The sequence below is a fragment of the Puntigrus tetrazona genome, unplaced genomic scaffold (assembly GCF_018831695.1).
Source record: "Puntigrus tetrazona isolate hp1 unplaced genomic scaffold, ASM1883169v1 S000000181, whole genome shotgun sequence".
In the NCBI taxonomy this organism is placed as follows: Eukaryota; Metazoa; Chordata; class Actinopteri; order Cypriniformes; family Cyprinidae; genus Puntigrus; species Puntigrus tetrazona.
In genome coordinates this window covers 104,199-126,017 of record NW_025047852.1, presented here as the reverse complement: position 1 = coordinate 126,017, position 21,819 = coordinate 104,199, and the positions used below count along the sequence as shown (strand labels likewise).

Sequence of the window (21,819 nt, the reverse complement as noted above, 5' to 3'; positions counted from 1 at the left end):
GCCACCCGCTGGACTGGAGACTGAAGGATCAGCTTAAGTTACTTAACAACAACAACAAAGGAACCCTTTGCCTTTATATCATCAAGTAAATACAATTTATGCTCAAAAACCCATCTCTTCTCTTTTGATGTCTCTCACTTTTGACAGATCAAATGTGTTACTTCACAATTGTTGAAACATACTGAAATAAATGTGTCCATCTCATTTCTGTAGAGTGTAATAGTTGTCTCTGTCTCCAAAAGTGTAACTGTTAATGAGGAGAACAGGTCCCCAGCTGAGCCTGGTTTCTCCCAATGTTTTTTTTTCTCCATTCTGTCACAGACAAGGTTTTGGTTCCTTACCACACGTCGCCTCTGGCTTGCTCAGTCAGAGACACTTATTAATAATAATTATTATTATGTTATTATGACCCTGCAATGAGTAATAACCTTGGGAAAAGTTATATTTAAAAACAAAAATCTATTCTCCATTAGATCATCGATGGACTTTTGGCTCCTGTCTGCTTTCTATAGTGTTTCATTTGATAGGGGTACTATTTAAATTGAACCAAGCTGGAAAATGGCATCACTGAATTCAATATTGAAATATCTCTAACTGAAAATTGATTTATTCTACTTGTTTTACATTATTGACACACTATTTTCATAGAGGTAATAGCTCGATTAGTCACATGAAAGTAATCAGAGCCAATACTGAAATTTCTAAATATACAATCGAATGTTAACATAAACAGAGACATTCAAGTAGTTCTACTGGCAAAGGGAACAAAGGGTTTCACTCTGAGACCATAGTGTTGATCCCTGTCACATAATATTAATTATAAAGTTTAACATCCGCTCAGATGTGTAAGCAGGTTATAAAATTTCAACTGGTAGTCCACTCTAAAGGAGCACAACTTATAAAATATAACGTTTTTATATGTTATTTTTACTGGATGTGTAATGTTTCTGTAAAAATGTAAGAAGATATCATGCTACAATCTTATTTATCCCATTTTACCAGATAGCCCGCTCATCCTAAGAGTAACAATAAAATACAGTTTCTTAGTTTCTTGCGCTTGCAACCTTTACATCTTTACAAATTTTCTCTTGTGCATGCAAATTTAATTTCATATCATATTCATACACGTTTGTCTACCAATCCTCACTAAGACTAGTCTATAATTATCTTTCATTTATTTGTGGAGATTCTCTCCTCTTCCGTCTCCAGTCCAGAGGGTGGCGCTAAAACACATGCGTTTGTTTATCAATCACCATTAAACCTCAGAGGAAGAAGATTAGTTTCACTGTGCTCTCTGTTGTTTTGTGGTGAGGTTTCTGTAAATAGCGAAATACAGTTTTTGGGTGAGGTCAACGATAGTCGTGACTGAGTTTTGAAGCAAGCAGGAATATCTGGAGGAGAATCATCTGCTGCTGTGAAGATGATGTTTGTTAAAGAAGAGAGTGAGGAGAACATGAGAGAACCAGAAACATGGAGAATAAAACACGAGCAGTCTGAACCCAGGAGAATAAAACAGGAGGAACATGAAGGTTGTTGTTTATTTTTTAATCATCTTTATTGACTATCTGTGAACCTTTCAGTCAGAATGTATTTGTTAAGTGTGTGTGTGTGTGTGTGTGTGTGTGTGCATTACAGAAAGGGATCAAAGAACAAATCCTGATTGCTGGAGCTCTCAATTAGGGCTGCACAACTAACCAAACTCAATTAATCGTGAATGTCATGCACATTTTGCCAGTAAAGCTCGTTCTGTGATCAGCAGTAAATATCCATCCATTGTTTTCATCTGTACACAAATTGAATTTTCATAGTTTTAATGATTTAATTTTAGGCCTAAAAGAAGAAAGTCTGAGTGATGTGGAGGAGAAGGATCATGATGCCAATGGAGAAAAATCAGCGATTTGCAGAAATTTCCAAAAGCCTTTTAGCTGCTCTCAGTGTGGAAAAGCTTTCACGTGTAACAAAAACCTTAAAGATCACATGTTAATTCACGCTGGGATAAAACCTTTCAGCTGCTCTCAGTGTGGAAAGAGTTTCACGCAGAAAGTACATCTTGAGAATCATTTAGTAACTCACTCTTCAGAAAAACCTTTCAGCTGCTCTCAGTGCGGAAACACTTTCACTCGTAAAGAAAGCCTTCGGAAGCACATGTTAATTCACGCTGGGAAAAAGCCTTTCGGCTGCCCTGATTGTGGAAAGAGTTTCACGCAGAAAGGCAATCTTGAGAATCATTTGGTAACTCACTCTTCAGAAAAGCCCTTCAGCTGCTCTCAGTGCAGGAAGAGTTTCATGAGCAAAGGATACCTCAAGACTCACATGTTTCTGCACTCTGAAATAAAGCCCTTCTCTTGCGATCAGTGTGGAAAGAGTTTCATATGTAAAGGAAACCTGAAGAATCATATGTTAATTCACGCTGGGAAAAGGCCTTTCACCTGCTCTAGGTTGGGAAAGACTTTTATACACAAAGGAAAACTTAAGAAACATTTGGTAACTCACTCTTCGTGAAAAAGACTTTCACTAGCGCTCAGTTTGGACACCTTGAGACTCTCAGGTTAAAGGTTACATTGGATGCCAGTTTTCTACAAGTTGATGTGATTCTTTAGGGTCTTAATAAAAAGTCTAGAGCACACTTTGTTTAAAATCTCTTAATAGTAGAACGCTAAACAACAATTTTGACCCGTCTTCTGTGAAGCGACAAGATATTCTCATGAGACTGTAAACTTTAAGTACTACAGAAAATACAAAGTACATTACATTTAGGCGTAGGTTATTAGCAGGATTGCCCGATACTGAGCTCCAGTACTAGTTAAAAGTTCTAGAGTGGATTGAGCACAAGCTCGTCGAGTGAATATACCTCCCTTTGTCACAGACATCACTGTTTGGTCAGATATGAGTAAACCAATGCACAAGTTACTCAACGGCGAGAAAGAGAGCGAAAGCGTTTCTGTTGCGTGATCTTTTTTGATGTTCGCTCACATGATTAAAACTAAATATTACATATAAAACTACATTTATTGGTGCATTCGCTGTAAACATACGTTTTTTTTAGCCATATGCAGACAAGACTTCTTGGTGAAAGGTGCAGGTTATCCTTCTCATTCTGCACAAGACAAACACAAGGGCTGTGCATGTTTTCCTTGATTGATGATGCATTATATGAATCATTTCCAAATATAAATGGTAGCTCATTTCAGATGGAAAAAAAACATGTCTGACAACATTACACATCACATGTTAAAAATGAACGGTTTCCTGAATTATAGCAGCAAAACTAGCAATTAGCCCAATTTGACTGTATTTATGTGATAAATGAAGTTAACCAACCAACATTATACATATTGATTTCTGTACCCAATATTATTTGTTACTGGTTAAAATGTTATTGGTAGATTTAGTGTGCATAAATAGTACAGCAAATAAAATGAAAACTCATGGTAGTGATACGCCAAAATGTATGCTACATGGCAGGCAGGGTCAGGGTTGAGGGTAGATATGTATCATATGTATCCAAAAACTGTGTATCAGATACACGCCAAACATGTTTGTCTCATATGAACACCAAAGTCCATTTTTGCATATCAATACCTCAGGGTTTTGTTTGGGGTGCAATTTCAACACATTTTCATGAGACCGTGCTCAAAAAATCGACAGATGCCAGTGTTGAGTGTTGTTCTTCCAAATTGGAAATGTTTGCAAACTGCACTGGAATCCATTATTAAACGCTCTTGCTTTTAAGCCAGATCTATGATTTATGAGCGGTTGAGTAATCGTTTGTAGGATTGCAAGTTGAGCTACTACTAATGTCACATGAATTTTTTTCACCAGCGTTCAATCGACGTTTCTGAACATTTCGGTTGTGTTTCTTGTCTATGGAGGGTCAGGTATCTCTCAGATTTCATCATTAATATCTTAATTTGTGTTCTGAAGATGAACTTAGAGAAGGTCTTACAGGTTTGGAAAGACGCAAGGATGAGTAATTAATGAAAGAATTTTTATTTGGGGTGAACTAATTCTTTAACATAAGAGAAAGCGATTTATTGCACCAGGCTGAAAAGACGATCTTTCTGCAATAAACAAGTGGACTTTTGATCATAATATAAAAACTCCTAAGAAAGCAAAAGTATATTATATCAAGAAGCAAAATGAAATATAAGACTTAACTTCCTGACATTGTTCTTTGGGAGGAACATTTTTGTGTTGATCTGAACCTCAAGAGTCGAAGCTCCCGATGAAGATGACAAACTTGTAATGTCTGGTTTGGACAGATTTATCCAGATATTTTATCGATTTAATGCATTGTTTGTTGAGGGCGCTCATCTGAAGGCGATCTACCTACTGTGATTGCTTTTGGTATGTCTGTGTAAAGAAGAGGACTGATTAAAGCGCTTCCCACATTCAGCGCACTGATCACGGTTTCTCTCCGGTGTGGATCCTCTCGTGTGATTTCAGAGTCGCTGACAGACTGAATCTCAGGTCGCAGTGTGAACACTCGTAGGGTTTCTCTCCGGTGTGGATCCTCTCGTGCGTTTTCAGATTTGACGACAGGCTGAATCTCTTGTCGCAGTGGGAACACGTGTGCGGTTTCTCTCGGTGTGGATCCTCGGTGCAGCTTTAAACTGTTTGCGAAGTAAACGTCTTCTCGCACTCAAAGCACATGTACTCTTTCACACCAGCGTGCGTTTTTCTGATGCACCTTCAAATTCTGTAGACACGAAAAAGTCTTTCCACAGGAGTAACACGAATGCGGCTTCTCCTTTGTGTGAACCGTCAGGTGTGCTCTCAGGTTTGAAGGCCTCGAAAATGTTTTGTCGCATCGATCGCACAGTACAGTTTCTCTCGGTGTGTGGATCGTCTGCGTGTGTTTTCAGGTCTCCTGACCGACTGAATCTCTTGTCGCAGTGTGAACACTCGTGCGGTTTCTCCCGGTGTGCATGTTCATGTGAACCTTACGGTCTGCGACGACTGCGTGAAAGTCTTCCGCACTGATCACAAGCGAACGGTTTCTCTCCGGTATGAACTCTCATGTGGCGCTCGAGAGACTTGTTTTGCGCGTGAAACTCTTTCCACACTGGGTGCAGGTGAAAGATTTCTTGTTTGCGCTTTATTAAATCTTTCTGTTTCATTTGAGACAAACTCAAAGGTTTTTCTCCAGGTTTCGCATGATTTTTCTCCTCAACGTCACTCAATTCATTTTCCTCATTTTCTTCAATATGCTCTAAAATAAAAGTAAACAATTGTTAATTTCTAATCACTCATAGAAAGCAGATAAATGTAGATATAACAGTGTAACCATTTTTTAATATATATCAATTATATGTCCCTGGATTTTAATTTTTGAGACCCTGAACCTAACTTGAAAACTACCCGTTTTATATAAAATATAAGACGCAATTGTGTGAAATATGCAGGAAAACAACCATACACTTTTTAAATTATACTATTTATATAGCATATATGAATTTCTATCATTTCATCAATAAGCCTTTTAATTTTAGCCCCTCAACCCAAACCCGCCACCTTTATATTGTCTATAAAACGCAAATACCTGTAAAAACGTAATTAAATTGACATTTTATTAAACAACATTTTGTAAAATGCACAACAATTATCATGAGATCACGTTGAAATCACACAAATGTATTTTTATGTACACGAATGTGCATTTTATGTACAGAATTAATATTTTAATCCACAGGCCTGCGTCTGAATGAATGAATGAATGAAGGCAACAATCAATCACTGAACAAACAAAAGCGATGCACGGTTGGTTTTCACTGCGCATGTCTGCCCCGTATCACGTGTAGGTCAATTCATCTGAGGTGAAGATTGGTCGCAAGGTTCGTCGTCACTAATAGAGTTCGATACAAGCTCGCGATGCTTTTGGGAAACGCGCCTCTGATCGAGACTTGGCGCGCTCTCCATCAAGCATGGCATCTTCAGGGGCTTATCCTTCGAGCATCGCTTATTACACCCGAGATCAAATCACACATCCAGGATGATGTTATCCCCCTAATCCGGATCTGGCTAATTCAGTTCTTTGAATGCACATCTTGTTGATTTGTACGGCTGGATTAATAAATCTAAACTAACTGAACGTCCATTGGCTGGATTAAAGGGATTAACACCAACCTCCTCGTTCCTCTCGTTTTATTCTCCAGGGTTTTGGTTCTTTCATGTTCTCTTCACCCTCCCCTTCAGTAAACACAATCTTCACAGCAGCAGATCTCAGCTCAGATGATACTCCTGCTTGCATCAAGACTTGAAGTTGAGATTATTAGAGGTATTAACTGACCTGATCAAAAACGGTATTTTTTTTAACGCATCATCATGACAAAACAACAGAGCGAGGTGAAACTGAACTTCTTCCTCTGAGGTTTAATGGTAAACAGTAAGTGTTTTAAGCGCCACCCGCTGGACTGGAGACTGAAGAGGGAGATCATACGTTTCCGATAACGTTGTCTCTTAGCGCTCTACGGAGACTCTAAAGGTGTGCCTCAAGTCGAGGTGTAGCTGTTCTAGGCGTGTTCCCCGGATGATTAAAGCAAACCTTCTTACGCGCGACGTTTCCAGGCGCTGTCCACGACCTGGTGCTGAACCGGTTGACATCGATGACTCGAGAATGGGTTACTCACTCTGTGAGAAGACGAGCTCTTTGATGTTTTACTTTCGTTTTCCAGCATACATCAAGTCAGGAAGAAAACCAAGAAAGATCAAAATATTAAATCAAATATTCTTCACCGCGCACACCAAATACAGCGGGGAAAATAAATGGGGCGTTGCATTATAATTTGACAGCCTTTCAGAAATGAAAAAATAATAATTTCAAATTATCAGGACTCATGGCATCTTATAAATATGATCCAAATTGTAAAGTAAGTCTAACCCTGGATATCTTACACCCGCACTTATCATGAGTCTCCACTGGCCTTTAAAAGGGTCAGTTATATTAACAAAATATAAATGTTTAATTTTCCATATGTGTATTTGGGAGTGAGGATAAGTTATTAGTCAAATATTTGACAGATTTGGCATCAACTATGAGCATCTTTGACTTTCAAAATAGAAAAATCTGCACCTTTTAGTTTTAGTTTAGTACAGTTTTGTCTGTAATACTTATATAAGGGCAAACAAAATTGCATGGAGTCATAAAGATTTTAATCTTTTGGTGTCTTCACAGTATTTAACCCCTGTCCAGGTAAAGGTTTTTCATGTTACAACAAATTAAAATCTATTCGAAGCTCTACAACCACCTGCATTATTAATGAAGAATGAAACAGACACCGCCCTGTTTGTTCTTCAGTATCTTCTGTGTGTTTGATTCTGTAGCTCGTGAGATCTTCTCGCTGTCCTCTTTACCGATCTCTGATGATTTCAGCTCTTCCTGATGGATTTATTGATACATTTCTGTGGGAGGAGCTTCGCTGATTATGTAATTATTGTAGGAGGAGCCAGATTTTAAACACTTTTAATATTCTGCTTGTCTTAGTAAACAATATAATTACAGAAGGGTCACGTTTTAAATAGGAAACAACTTGAAACTCTTTGGTTATTATTGAGCGCAAGGCTACTGCTCTAATCAGATCCAATGATCTATGCTGAGAAAGATCTATCACCAGACCCGGAGATTCAAAAACGTAAAACTCATCTTATTAACTCTGGGGGACTTGGAGAATGAGCCTATTTTAACACTCCTGATTATCCTCAACTGGTTGCTTAGCCTATCCATCCATTTCAATGCATTCAATGGCACCTTTAAACTATTTTCTTCAGGTAGGCTTAAAAAAACGAGGATGTCATCAATGACAGATTATCCAACAATTATATCTAAAACAACAAAACATTCATACATCAGACTCAATCAAGAGTTCCTAACAGACAAAGCAGCAGTGTCATTCACGCGTGCAGTAAATATCATTTATTAGGCAATTGAAAGCTTCACAGGAAATTGTAAATAGGATGTTCTCTCAGTAACGGATAACGGTTTGTAAAAAGCTTTAACCTTCCGTCGTGTGAGTAAGACAACTGAACATAGCATGAAATAATAAGAAAGAGCAGTGATATCATTTATAACATGAGGTAAAATGATTTGGTATGTGAAGATGCGTGTTGAAAACAAAATTAATCGTCTGAGAATCAGGAAGCCATTTAGTTATTGTGAAGATATCCAGTTGCACCTCCAGAAGAAGTATCACGAGGAGCATTTCTCGATGGTATTTTATATTAAATGTTTACCATGAAATAGGTCACCTTTAACAACATCCAGCCCTACACGGTGCGCAAGTTTCAGTCGTCAGAGGAAAGAAATCACTTGTTTAAAAATAAATGTGTTTTGGCAGCATGAACTTTAAGGTGTCCTTTCTGTGTAAAGCTCTTTCCACAGTCAGAGCAGCTGAAAGGCCTGTTCCCGGTATGAACTACCATGTGATTCCTCAGGTTTCCTCTGCATATGAAACCCTTCCCACACTGAGAGCAGGTAAAGGCTTTATTTCAGCATGAATTAACATGTGAGTCTTAAGGTATCCTTTACACGTGAAACTCTTCCCGCACTGAGAGCAAGTGAAAGGGTTTTCCGAAGAGTGAGTTACCAGATGATCCTTAAGGTGTCCTTTCTGCGTGAAAGTCTTTCCACACTGAGAGCAGCTGAAAGGTTTTATCCCAGTATGAACTACCATGTGATTCCTCAGGATTTCTTTACATACGAAACTCTTCCCACACTCCGAGCAGCTGAAGGGCTTTATCCCGGCGTGAATCAACACGTGCTTCTCAAGACTAGCTTTGCGTGTGAAACTCTTCCCGCACTGAGAGCAGCTGAAAGGCTTTTCTGAGGAGTGTGTCACTAAATGATTGTCAAGGTGTACTTTCTGCGTGAAACTCTTTTCACACTGAGAGCAGCTGAAAGGCTTTATTTCATTATGAATTAACATGTGCTGATGGCTAAGCTCGCTTTACGAGTGAAAGTGCTTCCGCACCGAGAGCAGCTGAAAGGCTTCTCTGAAGAGTGAGTTACCAGATGATTCTCAAGATGCACTTTTTGCGTAAATCTCTTCCCGCACTCAGAGCAGCTGAAAGGTTTTATCCCGGCGTGAATTAACAAGTGATCTTTAAGGTTTTGTTACACGTGAAAGCTTTCCGCACTGAGAGCAGACAGATAGGCCTTTTCTCACCATGAATTCTCATGTGTTTCATGAAGCCTCCTCTCACGCTTGAACGTGTTTCCGCACTGAGAGCAGACGAATGGCTTTTCCTCGCTATGAATTCTCATGTGTTTATTAAGGCTTCTTTTATGTTTGTACACCTTTCCACACCGAGAGCAGCTGAAAGGCCTTTTGACCTCAGTAGTTTCTCCACTGACATCCTGATGTTCCTCCTCCACCTCGTTCAGATCTTGTCCTTCTTCTTTCACTTTCATGAGGCCTAAAATGAAATCATCAAAGCGATGAAAATCAATGGGAAAATTAGGAAAATAAAGGAATAACAGAGATCCAGAAAAATGACTAAAAGCACTATTATGACAGGCCAGTAGATGCTGATGTCATTCTGCAAGGAAACGCTACGATTTACGGCAAGGAAAACTTCAATTAAGAAAACAGACAAAGCGGGTTAGTGAACCAGCATAGAAAACAAGCAAATTAAACATTTTAAACATTAAAAATCAAAACAAAACAGCTACAAAGGTTGTCATTTGTGTGTGCATGCATTTAAGACCCCCTTGAAATGAAGCGTCACGTCTCAAGGGCTAGCCTTTCAGTTAAATCGATTTAAAAGCATGCGTCTAATCTGCATGAATTTACATCTGTCTACAGAGAACCTGCAGATATAAGCAGATGCAATAAGTCTTAAAGGACTTTGTTTTAAAGGTTTTTGACTTTGTTTTAAATCTCTTCATGCTGATCGGCCGATACTTCAAGCTTCAAGCTTTATATAAGGGATATGTAAGCTCACTGTTAACCCAATTTTAGATAAAGTAATACTAAAGATGGTGTGTTTTGTTATGCAAGCAATATCGAGAAGACGTGCTGTATCCTGAAGAAATTACGGCTGAAGGGCGTTAGACACGGCGTGAACCGAGATCGTTAAATGCTGTCCTTCTGTTAGAAATATTCATGCTTCTTTCTCTTCTCAGGTCTACGCTTTGAACCGAACACTCGAGTACTTGAATGCTGTTGCACATCTAATTAACACATATAATTAAATATCCATTTTATACTCTGATTTGAGCTGTCTGTTCGAAGATGGCGTCTGCTGAGATATTTGCATAGCAAGCATTATGTTAAACATGTTTTTTACCACAACAGCTGTCTAGATGAACTAGATGTATTCCCATCACATGAATGTATGCAGCACTCTCTGCACTCTCACGAAATGCTTTCATCAAAACCAACAGGAGAAAATGTAACTGATATATGTTAATGAATGCAAATTAATTAACTGTAATTAAATGTAAACTAAAACGAAGGTTCTAAGTGTCCAGGTAAACTGGGATTTTTCGTTGATCGCTTTCAGTATATAATTTAACCATTGTTTAGATTTTTTAATAATAATAAAAATACATATATATTTTAGTGTTCGGTTCAAAGCATACATGTTTTTATTTGTTATTTCCTATTAGGCATAGCTATAGCATGGCGTATTTTTTGTTAATAAAAGTCCCATGTTCTACATTGTATTTTGACGTCGAATTGCCGTGAAAGTAATATGCGCATGCTTCTTTTTAAAAGTAGGCTATTTAAAAGTGAGGGACGGAGGGAAAAACTCAAACGAACTAAAAGCAAACAATTGCTTGGTGATGCAAATATAAAGCGAAAGTAAAACACACAGGGCGCTTTAAAGCGGCGGTGATATCGGTACTGTTACGATATGAAACACAACCCGATTAATCACAATATAAACAATATAAATAACCTTATATCAGGAGTTATGTTGAGTTTGGTCCTGGTTTTATTAACCGATACACACACAAATGGGACAAGTAAAATCCGTCTTATTTTGAATAAATGACAAATCAGAAATCCCGGTTTGACTTTATTTTGATGGTCCCTTCCATTATAGTGTTAGAGTATTAGTAGACTGGTAGGGTTAGAATAAGTTGACATGTTCTTGAAGATTGTTAATAATGTTATCGAAATAGAACAAAAACAAGTTTACATCTATATCTTACAGTGAAAGTCTGTTTGCAAACCTGCTACAAAACTGTTACCGATTTTCAGCGAAATGCACTAAATGAAAAAAATAATAGCGTACTGAGACCTTCACATGGTTGAGAATAACCACAGTTCTATAGGGACTTCATTTAAAATACTTCTACCCAAACAAATTCTATCTAAAACGCTCTCACAGAAGTTTTATATTTTAATAAAGTCTAATACATACATCTGCTTTGTGTAGATTCAGACATGTGTCCACATTGATTCAACGTTTTTTAATAGCAGTTAAGGTCCTGTTTTTACATTTGGATCTGTGAATGTACCGAGAATAAACACTAACCTCCCTGTTCCTCGTGTTTTATTCTCCATGTTTCTGGTTCACTCGTGTCCTCCTCACTCTCCTCTTTAATAAACATCATCTTCACAGCAGAAGATCAGTTCAGATGATTCTCCTCCAGATATTCCTGTTTACTTCAAACCAGCATCACGAGCAAAAAAGAGCTCAGTGAACCTAATCTTCTTCATCTGATGTTTAATGGTGTTAAAACACTTGTTAGCGCCATCTTCTGGACTGGAGAGGAGGGAAATAAAAAGGCGCGTGGATGTTCTTCTCCTCCAAGCCTCCAGGGCTTAAAATGGTGCGTCATCTTTTGTCTATCACAGCAGCAGCCACGGAGATGCTACAACCATAACCGTAGCAATGATTCATAAAATCATTTCTGTATTACAAACCATCATCAAAATGATTTTTAAAAATGTGATTTTTTCCTCTGACTGACTGAAACTTGCGCACTGTGTAGGGCTGGATGTTGTTAAAGGTGACCTATTTCATGGTAAACATTTAATATAAAATACCATCGAGAAATGTCACACAAACTAAACGACTTAATTAACTCAAAACACCTGAACACAATAAGACAGAAAGTAGATCACAGAGCACGTGGGACATGAAAACAACAACAAGAATCCAGATCGTGACAATCCCTAGATAAAAGGTCTCATGAGGAATTCAGTCTGGAGGAGGCAACCGGTCTTTAGCCTGTGGGTTTATATCGTGTGATGCTCGTGATGCTCTGTGTCTTTAACTTCTGCTCCAGAACTCCTTCCTGAGTTGGGATGATCAATAAGTGTTGTTTTTTGTGGTAATGTTGCTGGTTTGTGAAAGAAGATCTGCTTTGATCATGGTATCGTGGGCAGATTTATGGCGTTGTTGTCCGGTCCTGGGCCTCTTTGTGGAATTTCAGCTCCTCATTTTTCAGTGTTCAGATCAGAATTGATGTCTGATTCTCTCTGATACCCTACAGATTGTTAAATTATGGGATGCTAGATTTAAAGACCTACATGCCTGAGTCTGGTTTCTCCCAAGGGTTTTTCTCCATTCCTTGCCACCGTCGCCTCTGGTTTTTGCTTAGTTGGGGACACTTAACTTCTAGCGATTATTGTTGATTTCATTACAGAGAACATTGAATAAAAAATTAAGTGTTTAATCTTGTCATTATACATTATTATGAATCTATTCTTCTATTTGATACTGTTCAGTGCTTGACACAATCTGTATTGTTAAAAGTGCTGTATAAATAAAAGTGATTGATTGATTGATTGATGCCATTGGATTCCATCATTTGGGCAAAATCTATCCACAGAGACACAGTGATATATTCAGGTGTGCAATATACCATTCAGTTAATCTGAAATACGTTCTGGTGGCCTTCTCTGGTCAATACTCTTATGTTCTTTTGCGAAAGTTTGCAGCCTGACCACCAGTTCCCTCAGAAATCTTCCGAGTACCGATACAATCCCTTCCTGTTCCTCATTTCCAGTTCTGTGTAATCTGTCTCTGACAAAATAAATGCTAATATATAAAGCCACTGTGATTTTTGTGGCAGTCGTCTAAACAGATCACACAGCTCTGTTGATCGTAAAGCAGGAAGCTGCATGGAATGTATGCCTCATCAAGTCCAACCAGTTTCTGAGTTTTTCCTCTGTGAGGACATCACAGCTTTTTATAGCTCGCAACATAGTTTCTTGCTACCTGAAGTGATTTACTGAGGTAGAATTGGGTGAAGATGGATGATTCTGGCCGATTACCCAGACAACCCGGTGAGTATGTTAACACATAATACGACCATAAGCTTTCAAATAAGTGCAAACCGTTCATATGGATTCATTACAGTACTGTTGTGTCAAGGAGAGGAAATATCTTCGCCGGATTACACTTACTTTCTTGGTTCTTATTAAGATGGCAAGAATAAATAAAAGAGGGGGGTTTCTAGCTTGCCATATGTTTCGACCTTTTAAAGGTCTTTAAACTGTGGTTTGTAGTTTTCAAATGTCAAAACATGACGTGAGTCTCCTGAAATGTGTTTTTTGCGTATTGCATTTATAGTTTCTCTTTCATTTGAAAGCCTCCGCAGCAGACACACACTCCTGAAAGACCAATCGCTTTGCAGATTGTGCTCTTTTGTTTTTATATTATTTTATTTCTTTGTTTATTTTGAGAGGCCAAACTAAAACATAATTGTTTTGGACTCATCCAGGAAGGAAAGGAGACCAGCCACTACTGGAGAACGATGAGAAGATCCTGGAGAAACAGAAACCAGAACTTTTTGAGGTTAAGGACTGCTGAAACAACAAACAATCCATTTCTGGGTAAACACTGACTTCAACCATTGACCAAATATTTATATCTAATTAATAAAGACACGTAACTCTATGAAACTCTATAAAGCACAGTTCAATAAAGTGACAAGAGGCTTAACTGTGGATGATATCAATTGCTCCCCTCTCAAGGATTACGTTCCAGTTTTAGTAAACTGACTCAAGTAGAGATAAACCAATCACAAAGTGAGTATTATTATTATGTTTATGATGATGATGATTATTAATAATATCTCATTCATTTTGTTTTGTGCTGATTTCTGATTGACAACATTCCTTACAAGAACTACTCAAAATGACAGAGACCAACTACAAGCGGCCTTGTGACTAGTTTACAATGACTGTCTGATTACAGAAATGACAAAAACAGCACACATACACACACACATTGTGTTTCCATGTTTTATGGTGTAATGTTTTATTCTGTACAGACTGTATGTGTGATTGTCTTCTTACAGAAACTACTCACGTTTTTACATTCTCAAAAATTAAATGCTGTATGTTTTATAAGTTTGTTTCCTCATGGAGACCTAAAAACAACATTTATTGGTATTCATATCCTTGTGGAGACATTTGGTCCCATAATGTGATAAATACCACACACACACACACACACACACACAGTCTCAAACTCTCCATTAATGAATATCCTGAGCTTTAAAATCTTCCATAAAAATGCCTTGGAGAGTCTCTAAAAATATTCCACCAGAAATGTTTTATGGGGACATCTATAGATTTAATTATTTTATACTCAATATTTGATCCCTTAAGTCTAAACCTACCACTAAACTAACACAGAAAACCTTTTGTAAAACATCACAGGCTCAGAAATGACTGGTATAGCTTTTTGTAATCTGCAGAGATGTGTTGTTTTTGGGAAGCGATCATCAACTAAATCTTAAACTGTGCCTGACGTCTCTAAATGTGCTTCTCAGGGTCGCTGAATTCCTCTGGAAAGCAGAAGCTGAATCTCGTGCTGTGTGGATGTGATAGCACCCACAAGGTCTCAGTGTCCAGACTTTTACAGGAAAAGATAAAAACGCTCACGTCAGAGAGCTCTCAGTGAAGAGTGTGTGAAGAGAGAGGAGAAGATACATGGACGTGTGCTCAATCTGCTGGAGCTTCCAGCTCTTACTCGGCTCTCAGAAGAGAAGTGAAGCGTCAGGCAGCTCAGCTGTGTATCTCTCTGTCATCCTGGAGTTCACGTTTTCCTCCTCATTGTTCCTGCTGTTCCACTAATAATGACGAGAGAGCAGAAATAGAGAAGATCAGAAGATGTTTTGTTCCAGAGACCATTTCATGGTGCTTTTCACAACAGAGCTCGTTATTAATAAAAAATTACTGATTTTGTTGAATCCAACCCAGAATTTCGGAAGTTAATCAGTTGTTGTGAAGGTCAGTACAAAGTGATGGGCTTAAATGAACCTGAAAACTCAAGACAGATCCCAGATCTACTGGATTATATAGAGAACATGAAAACTGAACCCTATTCACTTCAGATGTATGTGAACGCAAGAGAACAGAGTCAGACAGGAACTGGAGGAACAGCTCAAAAAAGACATGGAAAATAAAATCAAAGAGCTACAAGGTCAAGGTCAGCCTGAAGGTGAATATATTCATTTTTGTGGTGTGTGACATCTTCATGAAGTAGTTGCTCTCGCTCTCATTTAAGCAATTTGGAAAGTGCATAGAAAGAAAGAGTAAAAGTTTAATTTGCACAAAGGACGACTGTATTTGTTCAGTGCTACACTACCCCATTGTTTTCAATTGTTTGTCTTATGTGTTATATGAAACATATTTCATTCTTTGTATTTTACAAGTATAAGTGATTTTATAAATACTGTATAAACACATGTATTTAATGCAAAAACTGAATACAAAAACACATAAACACTATAAAAGTAAAAAACAGGCAGAAGTAGGTAGGAGTATCCCCAAAAACATCAACCGCGGAGGCATATTCTTCTTTCTTTGAAGGCTTTTCCAGTTTATTTTCCTCTCTAGGTGCATGCTTTCTTTGTGAAATTCTGCGTTCACTAACTTTTGTCGTTCTGTTCAGGCGCTGAAGGTGGAGCAGATGATCTGGAGTGTTTGAGGATTGTGTTGATCGGGAGTACAGGAAGCGGGAAGAGTGCAACAGGAAACACTATTCTGGGAAGAAATGAATTTCACAGCCGAATGAGCCCAGATTCAGTGACGACTGCTTGTGAAAAGAGACTTGGTGAAGTGGATGGTCGATCATTAGCTGTGGTTGATACTCCAGGACTGTTTGACACATCACTGAAAAACGAACAAGTGGCGGAAGAAATAATGAGATGCGTTTCACTGTCGTCACCTGGACCTCACGTGTTTGTCATTGTGTTGAGTTTGGGAAAATTCACCAAAGAGAAGGTGGACACTATTGATCTGATAAAGAAGATCTTCGGTCCAAAAGCTGCTCAGTTCAGCATCGTACTCTTCACTAGAGGAGATGAACTTGAGAACGAGTCCATAGAGGATTACGTGAAGAGAAGTAAGTCTGCACAACTCAAGAAACTGATCAGAGATTGTGGAAATAGATTCCTGGTTTTCAATAACAGAGAAAAACACGACAAAACTCAAGTGATTCAACTGATAAGCATCATAGAAGAGGTGAAACATGCTAATCAGGGTCGATATTTCACTAACAGCATGTTTGAGGAGGCGGAGATATCCATTAAGAAGAAAACGGAGGAAATAATGCAAGAGAAAGAAAAAGAAATTCAGGTCATGAAAGATAGGCTGCAACAACAGCAACAGAAACATGAGAAGGATAAAAAAGACATGATGAGGAAACATCAAGATGAAGCCAGAAAACAAGCAGAAGAATTTCACAAGTCGACAGAAAGAAAACTGCAGCATGTTCTGGAGATCACAGAGATGCTTCAAGAGCATCAAAAACACTCAAGGCACTATGAAAAATTGTAAAAATGTTAAAAAGAAGAGGAAGAAAAGAGGATAGAAAATCAAATAAAACAATTCAGACTAAAGTTTAAAGAGCATATTTGATGATTATGTATTACAAAATTATATTAGCCTATTTGAAATGTTTTGTTACCTGATGCTAACTGGCTAGCTGATGCTAACTGGGAAATTTTTAAATATAAAATTTAAACTAGTTATACTAGAATACATATGATGGAAAATCAAAGGATTTGATGCTGTTTATTAAATAACAGGTGCTGCCTATCTACAGGCCCTACTGTCCTCATAGCTGTGATGTACAACAGTTATGGGTTACAACTGGGCTTTTTAACAGTTTTTAGCTCTTGGAATGCAACGTTCATCAGGGGAACCCTGCCAAAAAAATGTGTATTTTCCCGTACGTGAACACAAGTTTGAGCAGCAATTGGGCAGGCTTTGTATTTACCTGAAATGCTAAAATTGTGTGGTTTTATATGCAACACACTAATCTCACTGTTAAATTATTATGATCACCGCTGATGCACCATGAGCAGAGAGTGCTAACCTCAGACACTATACTGAGACATTATATAAATATTTATGTTCTACATTTATAATGATGTGTTTTATCAATAGTTTCATCAGTGCTGCTAGCTGTTATTTGGGTTGAACAGTGTAACAGCTGTACATTGGCCCCAGCCTCAGATGAAGATTAAACTAATCCACAAGAATTCCCACATTACTGAGCCAGACTGACTGTCGAAAGGAAACAAAAACAATCTTATTAAGAATTAGAGAGGTTGAGATGTTGATGTTTTATATGAAAATGTATTTTATTGTAAATCGTAAACGCAACACATTTTTTTATGAGCTGAACTCAGACAAAGGGCCTATTTGTCTCAAATATTGTTCACAAATCTGTCTTAATTCACCTGATGTTTAATTGTACGAGACCTGGCAGCTAACGTCATTTTTCCTAAGATCCGAAGCCTTTCAAATCTGAGTCATGATGGAGTTTTGTCTAGTGGCTCAACTTTTCAGTCTAAGACATGACGCTTTTTCAGTTTATGATTGAGGTCTGAAGATGTCCTAAAATGTACAGCGTACAAAGGATACCCTATGCATTAGATTATTGTGTCTTGCACACATTGCAGCAACCAGAGAAACAAACAGAAAGCGTCATGGGTCAAGAGTCCAACGAAATGAAACATTAACCCCCATAATGTCGACTTTACGATATCATCATATAAATCTCTGTAATTACCATTGATAACTTATGTAGATGTTCGTCAGGACGTCAGTGAGATTAGCAAAGAGCTTATTCATTAACATTTACATTTCATTATTTAGCAGATGCTTTTATTCGAGGAGAACAACAGAAGCAATCCGACCAGCGAGAGACCAACGAGATGCTCACGACAAAGTCTCAGTTAGCCTAGCGCAGTATGTGTAACTGAGATAGAATAGAAAAACTGAATTAAATTAGAATAGAATTAGAATAGAATAGAATAGAATAGAATAGAATATGAATAGAATAGAATAAGTGGCTAGTATCAGCTGTTCAGGTGTTAACGAAAAAGATGTCTTTGAAGATGTTTTGTCTGTTCAAGTCCACTATAATAAACTCATGGAGTGAATGAGGTTGTAAAGTGTGATTCGGTGACAGTTTCTGAGTGTTGACTCTCAACATTAATAATTTACTGTATTATGCAATAGTAGGAAAACAACAGATACACCCAGAATGCATTGTATCATCGCTATATATTATGGTGTTAACAGAAAACAGTATGCTACTGTTAGAATTCATTTTACATTGTGCATTTATTTGCTTGCTTGAATTACTGTTTAATTTATGTGAATAACAATAATGTGAATAAAAGAGTTGATCTTTAACATCTTCAAGACGGAGCACCAATCAGAGCCTCCTCTCACAGTAACAAAGTGCAGCATTAACTGAAGTGAAAGTAAATCTAAACCTGGCAGCTGCTGCTCTCTCAATTTTTTTCTTTTTTATGCGTGTGATTTATTACTATTTTAAGGTTTTGTTTTCTGTGAAATATCATCCTTGTCTGGAGTCACTTTCGACTATCGATTAAAGATCTTCAGTCTTCCACACCTACAGGTAAGACACATTTCTCCACACAGACTCAAAGACTTTATTTGTTGTTGCCAAACTGACTTCTCTTCCTCAAAGTATCTTCCTCATGTTTTTTACTGACTTATCTTTCATTACCCTATTTCTTTTCTTTCTCTTGCATTTCCTCCGTTTTCTTCTTAATGGATATTTCCACCTCCCAAAAAGTGTAGTTTGATTATTTAATATAATCCATTCCTGTAGTGCACTTTAATCACTGTGCTCTGAAAAAATATTTGTAAAAATTAAAGCTTTTGGCTTTAGTCGATCTTAAAATCAAGTTGTAAAATGTAGAATAATGAAGAGAGGACTTTAAGGTCATAATTTTTTATGACCTCAAATTTTTTGTTGAAATTATTATTGATTACTCTACTTTGCTCTTTAATTGTATTTAATCTCATAAATCGTATTCCTATAACACATTGAGTCTCACACCAGCCGGTATACAGACTGAATAATATCCTAGACGTAATATCCTCATTCTAGAATAATTGTATTAGTTCCCATAGATCTATACACACTTAAGATAAGACTATATCTAACCAGAGGTCATGATCTTTACTATAGAACCAAGTTGATCAACTTAAAGCTGCAGTCCAGAAAACTTGTTTATGCCACAAGCGCAGTACATTTTCCAAACCACGTTTTGGCTTGTCCTGAATCAGTGCAGTACACCTTTAAAAAGTGTTTACAGACTATCCAGACTGGTTCGTGTAGCCCAGTACCTGAGAGATTTGTCACAGACATAAATAGAGAAGTAGCTCCGGCTGCAGTGTTCTTCCGCAAGACACACATTTCTGTTTATTAACCGCTAGAGCAGCAAAAGTTACGCAATGGAGCTTTAACTTCTTCTAAGTTACTTTAAATAATGCTGTGATTTCTCATATATGCTTAGTTAGACTGTAGAAGTAAAGACACCATTATATTTTAAGTAAACATTAGAACTGTCTGTAAAATGAACCCAGGATTTGCGCTACTCAAAAACTAGCCAAAAATTATTTGAAATAAACAAATTTAAGAGCCAGTAAAATAACCTAGTAGGCTAAAAATAACTTGTTAAATAACCTTTATATTTTGTTTGTTTTTTTTTTTTGGAGTCTGTATTGTAATACGCATGGCCTGCATTGACCTGTGCTAATTTTGATCTTATTCCATCCATACGTCACTTTCAGAGATGTCAGCAATTAGTCCAGTTGATCCGGTGATCCGGATTCTTCTGATGGGCAGATATGGTTCTGGGCAAAGCTCATCAGGAAACACCATACTGGGAGAAAAAGTGTTTCAAGTGAAGAAACACGAGACTGAAGTGTGTGAGGGTACGACGCAGATCGGTGGAAAGCATATACAAGTAATTAATTCTCCAGATCTGAATACAGAGCAACTGATGGTGATGAAGGAGAAGCTGGTCTCTCGATGTTCAGCGGGTCTCAGTGCAGTTCTGCTTACCGTTTCTCTAGAGGAACCTTTGGAAAATGAGGAAGAGACCCTGGATTATACCCTGAGTTTATTTGGTCCTGACGTTCAGAAATACATCATGATTCTGTTCACACATGTAGATGAACTGGAGGAGCTGGATCAGACCATTGATGGATATCTACGGAAGGAAAGCAATGCAGATGTCCAGAAACTGGTGGATGAATGCGGAGGAACTTTCACTGTTTTAATAATAAGAGTAAATCAAACTATCAAGTAGAAGAACTAATGCAGAAGATCGAAACGAAGTTGAAGAAAAAAAATGGGGGATTTTTTATTGAACGAATGAGGAGGAGTGACAGCAAACGAGATCCCCCTGTCATGTGTAAGTTGTGTTTTATTATTATAAATAACACGTATGATGATTTGTTCATAACTAATATTTCATTGCATTTCTCATGTGAGAAGATCCCTGAAGTATGTACTGACTTGATTTGATCTGTAGTTTCAGGAGAGTCTTCATCAACAGATCTAGATGATATTGGTGTGATTCCGTTAAAAAAAGACCAGATCAGACTGGTTCTTCTGGGAAAAACCGGATGTGGGAAAAGTGCTACTGCAAACACTATCATCGGAAGAAACATGTTTACATTTTCAGCTAGCTCAAAATCTCAGACCAAACAGTGTCAGTCAGAGACTAGAGTGAGGTTTGGTAAAAAGATCACAGTGATCGACACGCCTGGATTTTATGATACTGAACTCAGTAAAGAACAGGTTCAAAGAGAAATAGTGAAATGTGTAGCATTATCCTCTCCTGGACCACATGCTTTTATTATCATCATTAGAGTGGGTCGATTCACAGAGGAGGAAAGAAGTGTTTGGAGAACAGATGCTAAAATACACCATGATCATCTTCACCCACAAAGATCAGTTAAAAGAGGAGAAGAAAACCATTGAGCAGTATCTGCAGGATTGCGATCCAAATCTCGGAAAACTCGTAAGGAGTTGTGGAAGTCGATTCTTCTGTCTGGACAACAAGTCTGCCAGTTTCCCACAGTTCAAAGATCTGATCAGTAGAGTCGAGAGGATGGTGGCAGAAAACGGAGGGACTCACTTCACCAATGAACCCGTTGAGAGAACAGAGAGATGCATTCAGGAGATTCAGAAACAGAAACGGCGCGAGAAGGAAAAGCAGTATAAACAGACTCACAGACGGCTCCATAAAGCAGAATGGAAGAAAATATGCTTTAGTTTAGCTGAGGAGTCACGGTGGGAAGCGCAGCGATCATTTTCTGATATAAACTTGCACCTCCTGGGAAAGGGTGTAAAACTGACGGGCGAGGAGGGAGCGAACGCCACCGAGGAGGCCGAGACCCGAGGAGTCCATCACTTCAGAGCAGTTATACATGCACTCAGAAAGATGTGCGCAATTCAGTGAAAAAACACAATTATCAGACGCTAAGAGAGTCAATCCATCTCAAGTTGTGCAGTGAAAGGTACTTGACAGTGTAAGCAGTTGTTTTCGTGTTTCCTTGTGAAATGAATTCTTCA

General features: G+C 38.0%; 3 protein-coding genes, 1 long non-coding RNA gene and 1 pseudogene across 4 annotated transcripts; 4 read left to right on the top strand and 1 right to left on the bottom strand.

Moving 5' to 3' along the window:
• The first annotated feature begins 1,389 nt into the window (after window positions 1-1,389).
• LOC122333140 (gastrula zinc finger protein XlCGF8.2DB-like) lies at window positions 1,390-2,626 on the top strand. Its single transcript, XM_043230646.1, has 2 exons — window positions 1,390-1,529; window positions 1,829-2,626. The coding sequence occupies exons 1-2, from the start codon at window positions 1,421-1,423 to the stop codon at window positions 2,500-2,502; spliced, it is 783 nt and encodes a 260-aa protein (XP_043086581.1). The 5' UTR covers window positions 1,390-1,420; the 3' UTR covers window positions 2,503-2,626.
• A 5,800-nt stretch (window positions 2,627-8,426) lies between these two features.
• LOC122333133 (oocyte zinc finger protein XlCOF15-like) lies at window positions 8,427-11,657 on the bottom strand. Its single transcript, XM_043230636.1, has 3 exons — window positions 11,482-11,657; window positions 9,162-9,411; window positions 8,427-8,889 (listed from the first exon to the last, which is right to left on the bottom strand). Exons 1-3 carry the CDS (start codon window positions 11,558-11,560, stop codon window positions 8,427-8,429), a joined length of 792 nt encoding a protein of 263 aa, XP_043086571.1. The 5' UTR covers window positions 11,561-11,657.
• A 1,340-nt stretch (window positions 11,658-12,997) lies between these two features.
• LOC122333142 lies at window positions 12,998-13,959 on the top strand. Its single transcript, XR_006248590.1, has 3 exons — window positions 12,998-13,241; window positions 13,679-13,790; window positions 13,932-13,959. It is a non-coding gene; the product is annotated as an uncharacterized LOC122333142 (long non-coding RNA).
• An 877-nt stretch (window positions 13,960-14,836) lies between these two features.
• Window positions 14,837-17,400, top strand: LOC122333132 (annotated as a pseudogene).
• Window positions 17,401-20,029: 2,629 nt separating this feature from the next.
• LOC122333131 (GTPase IMAP family member 8-like) lies at window positions 20,030-21,783 on the top strand. The gene is given in 4 exon segments (XM_043230634.1): window positions 20,030-20,501; window positions 20,504-20,653; window positions 20,774-21,134; window positions 21,136-21,783. Coding segments are annotated over 4 exon segments (1,554 nt in total). The 3' UTR covers window positions 21,707-21,783.
• Window positions 21,784-21,819: the final 36 nt, after the last annotated feature.

Bases quoted from the DNA above. Each gene is read 5' to 3' on its own strand.
- LOC122333140 (XM_043230646.1), top strand. From the start codon at position 1,421: ATGATGTTTGTTAAAGAAGAGAGTGAGGAGAACATGAGAGAACCAGAA. The intron at 1,530-1,828 runs GTTGTTGTTTAT...ATTTAATTTTAG, and splicing joins AAAACAGGAGGAACATGAAG to GCCTAAAAGAAGAAAGTCTG.
- LOC122333133 (XM_043230636.1), bottom strand. From the start codon at position 11,560: ATGATGTTTATTAAAGAGGAGAGTGAGGAGGACACGAGTGAACCAGAA. The intron at 9,412-11,481 runs GTTAGTGTTTAT...ATTTCATTTTAG, and splicing joins AAAACACGAGGAACAGGGAG to GCCTCATGAAAGTGAAAGAA. The intron at 8,890-9,161 runs GTGAGAAAAGGC...AAAGCCTTTCAG, and splicing joins GAAACACATGAGAATTCATG to CTGCTCTCAGTGTGAAAAGA.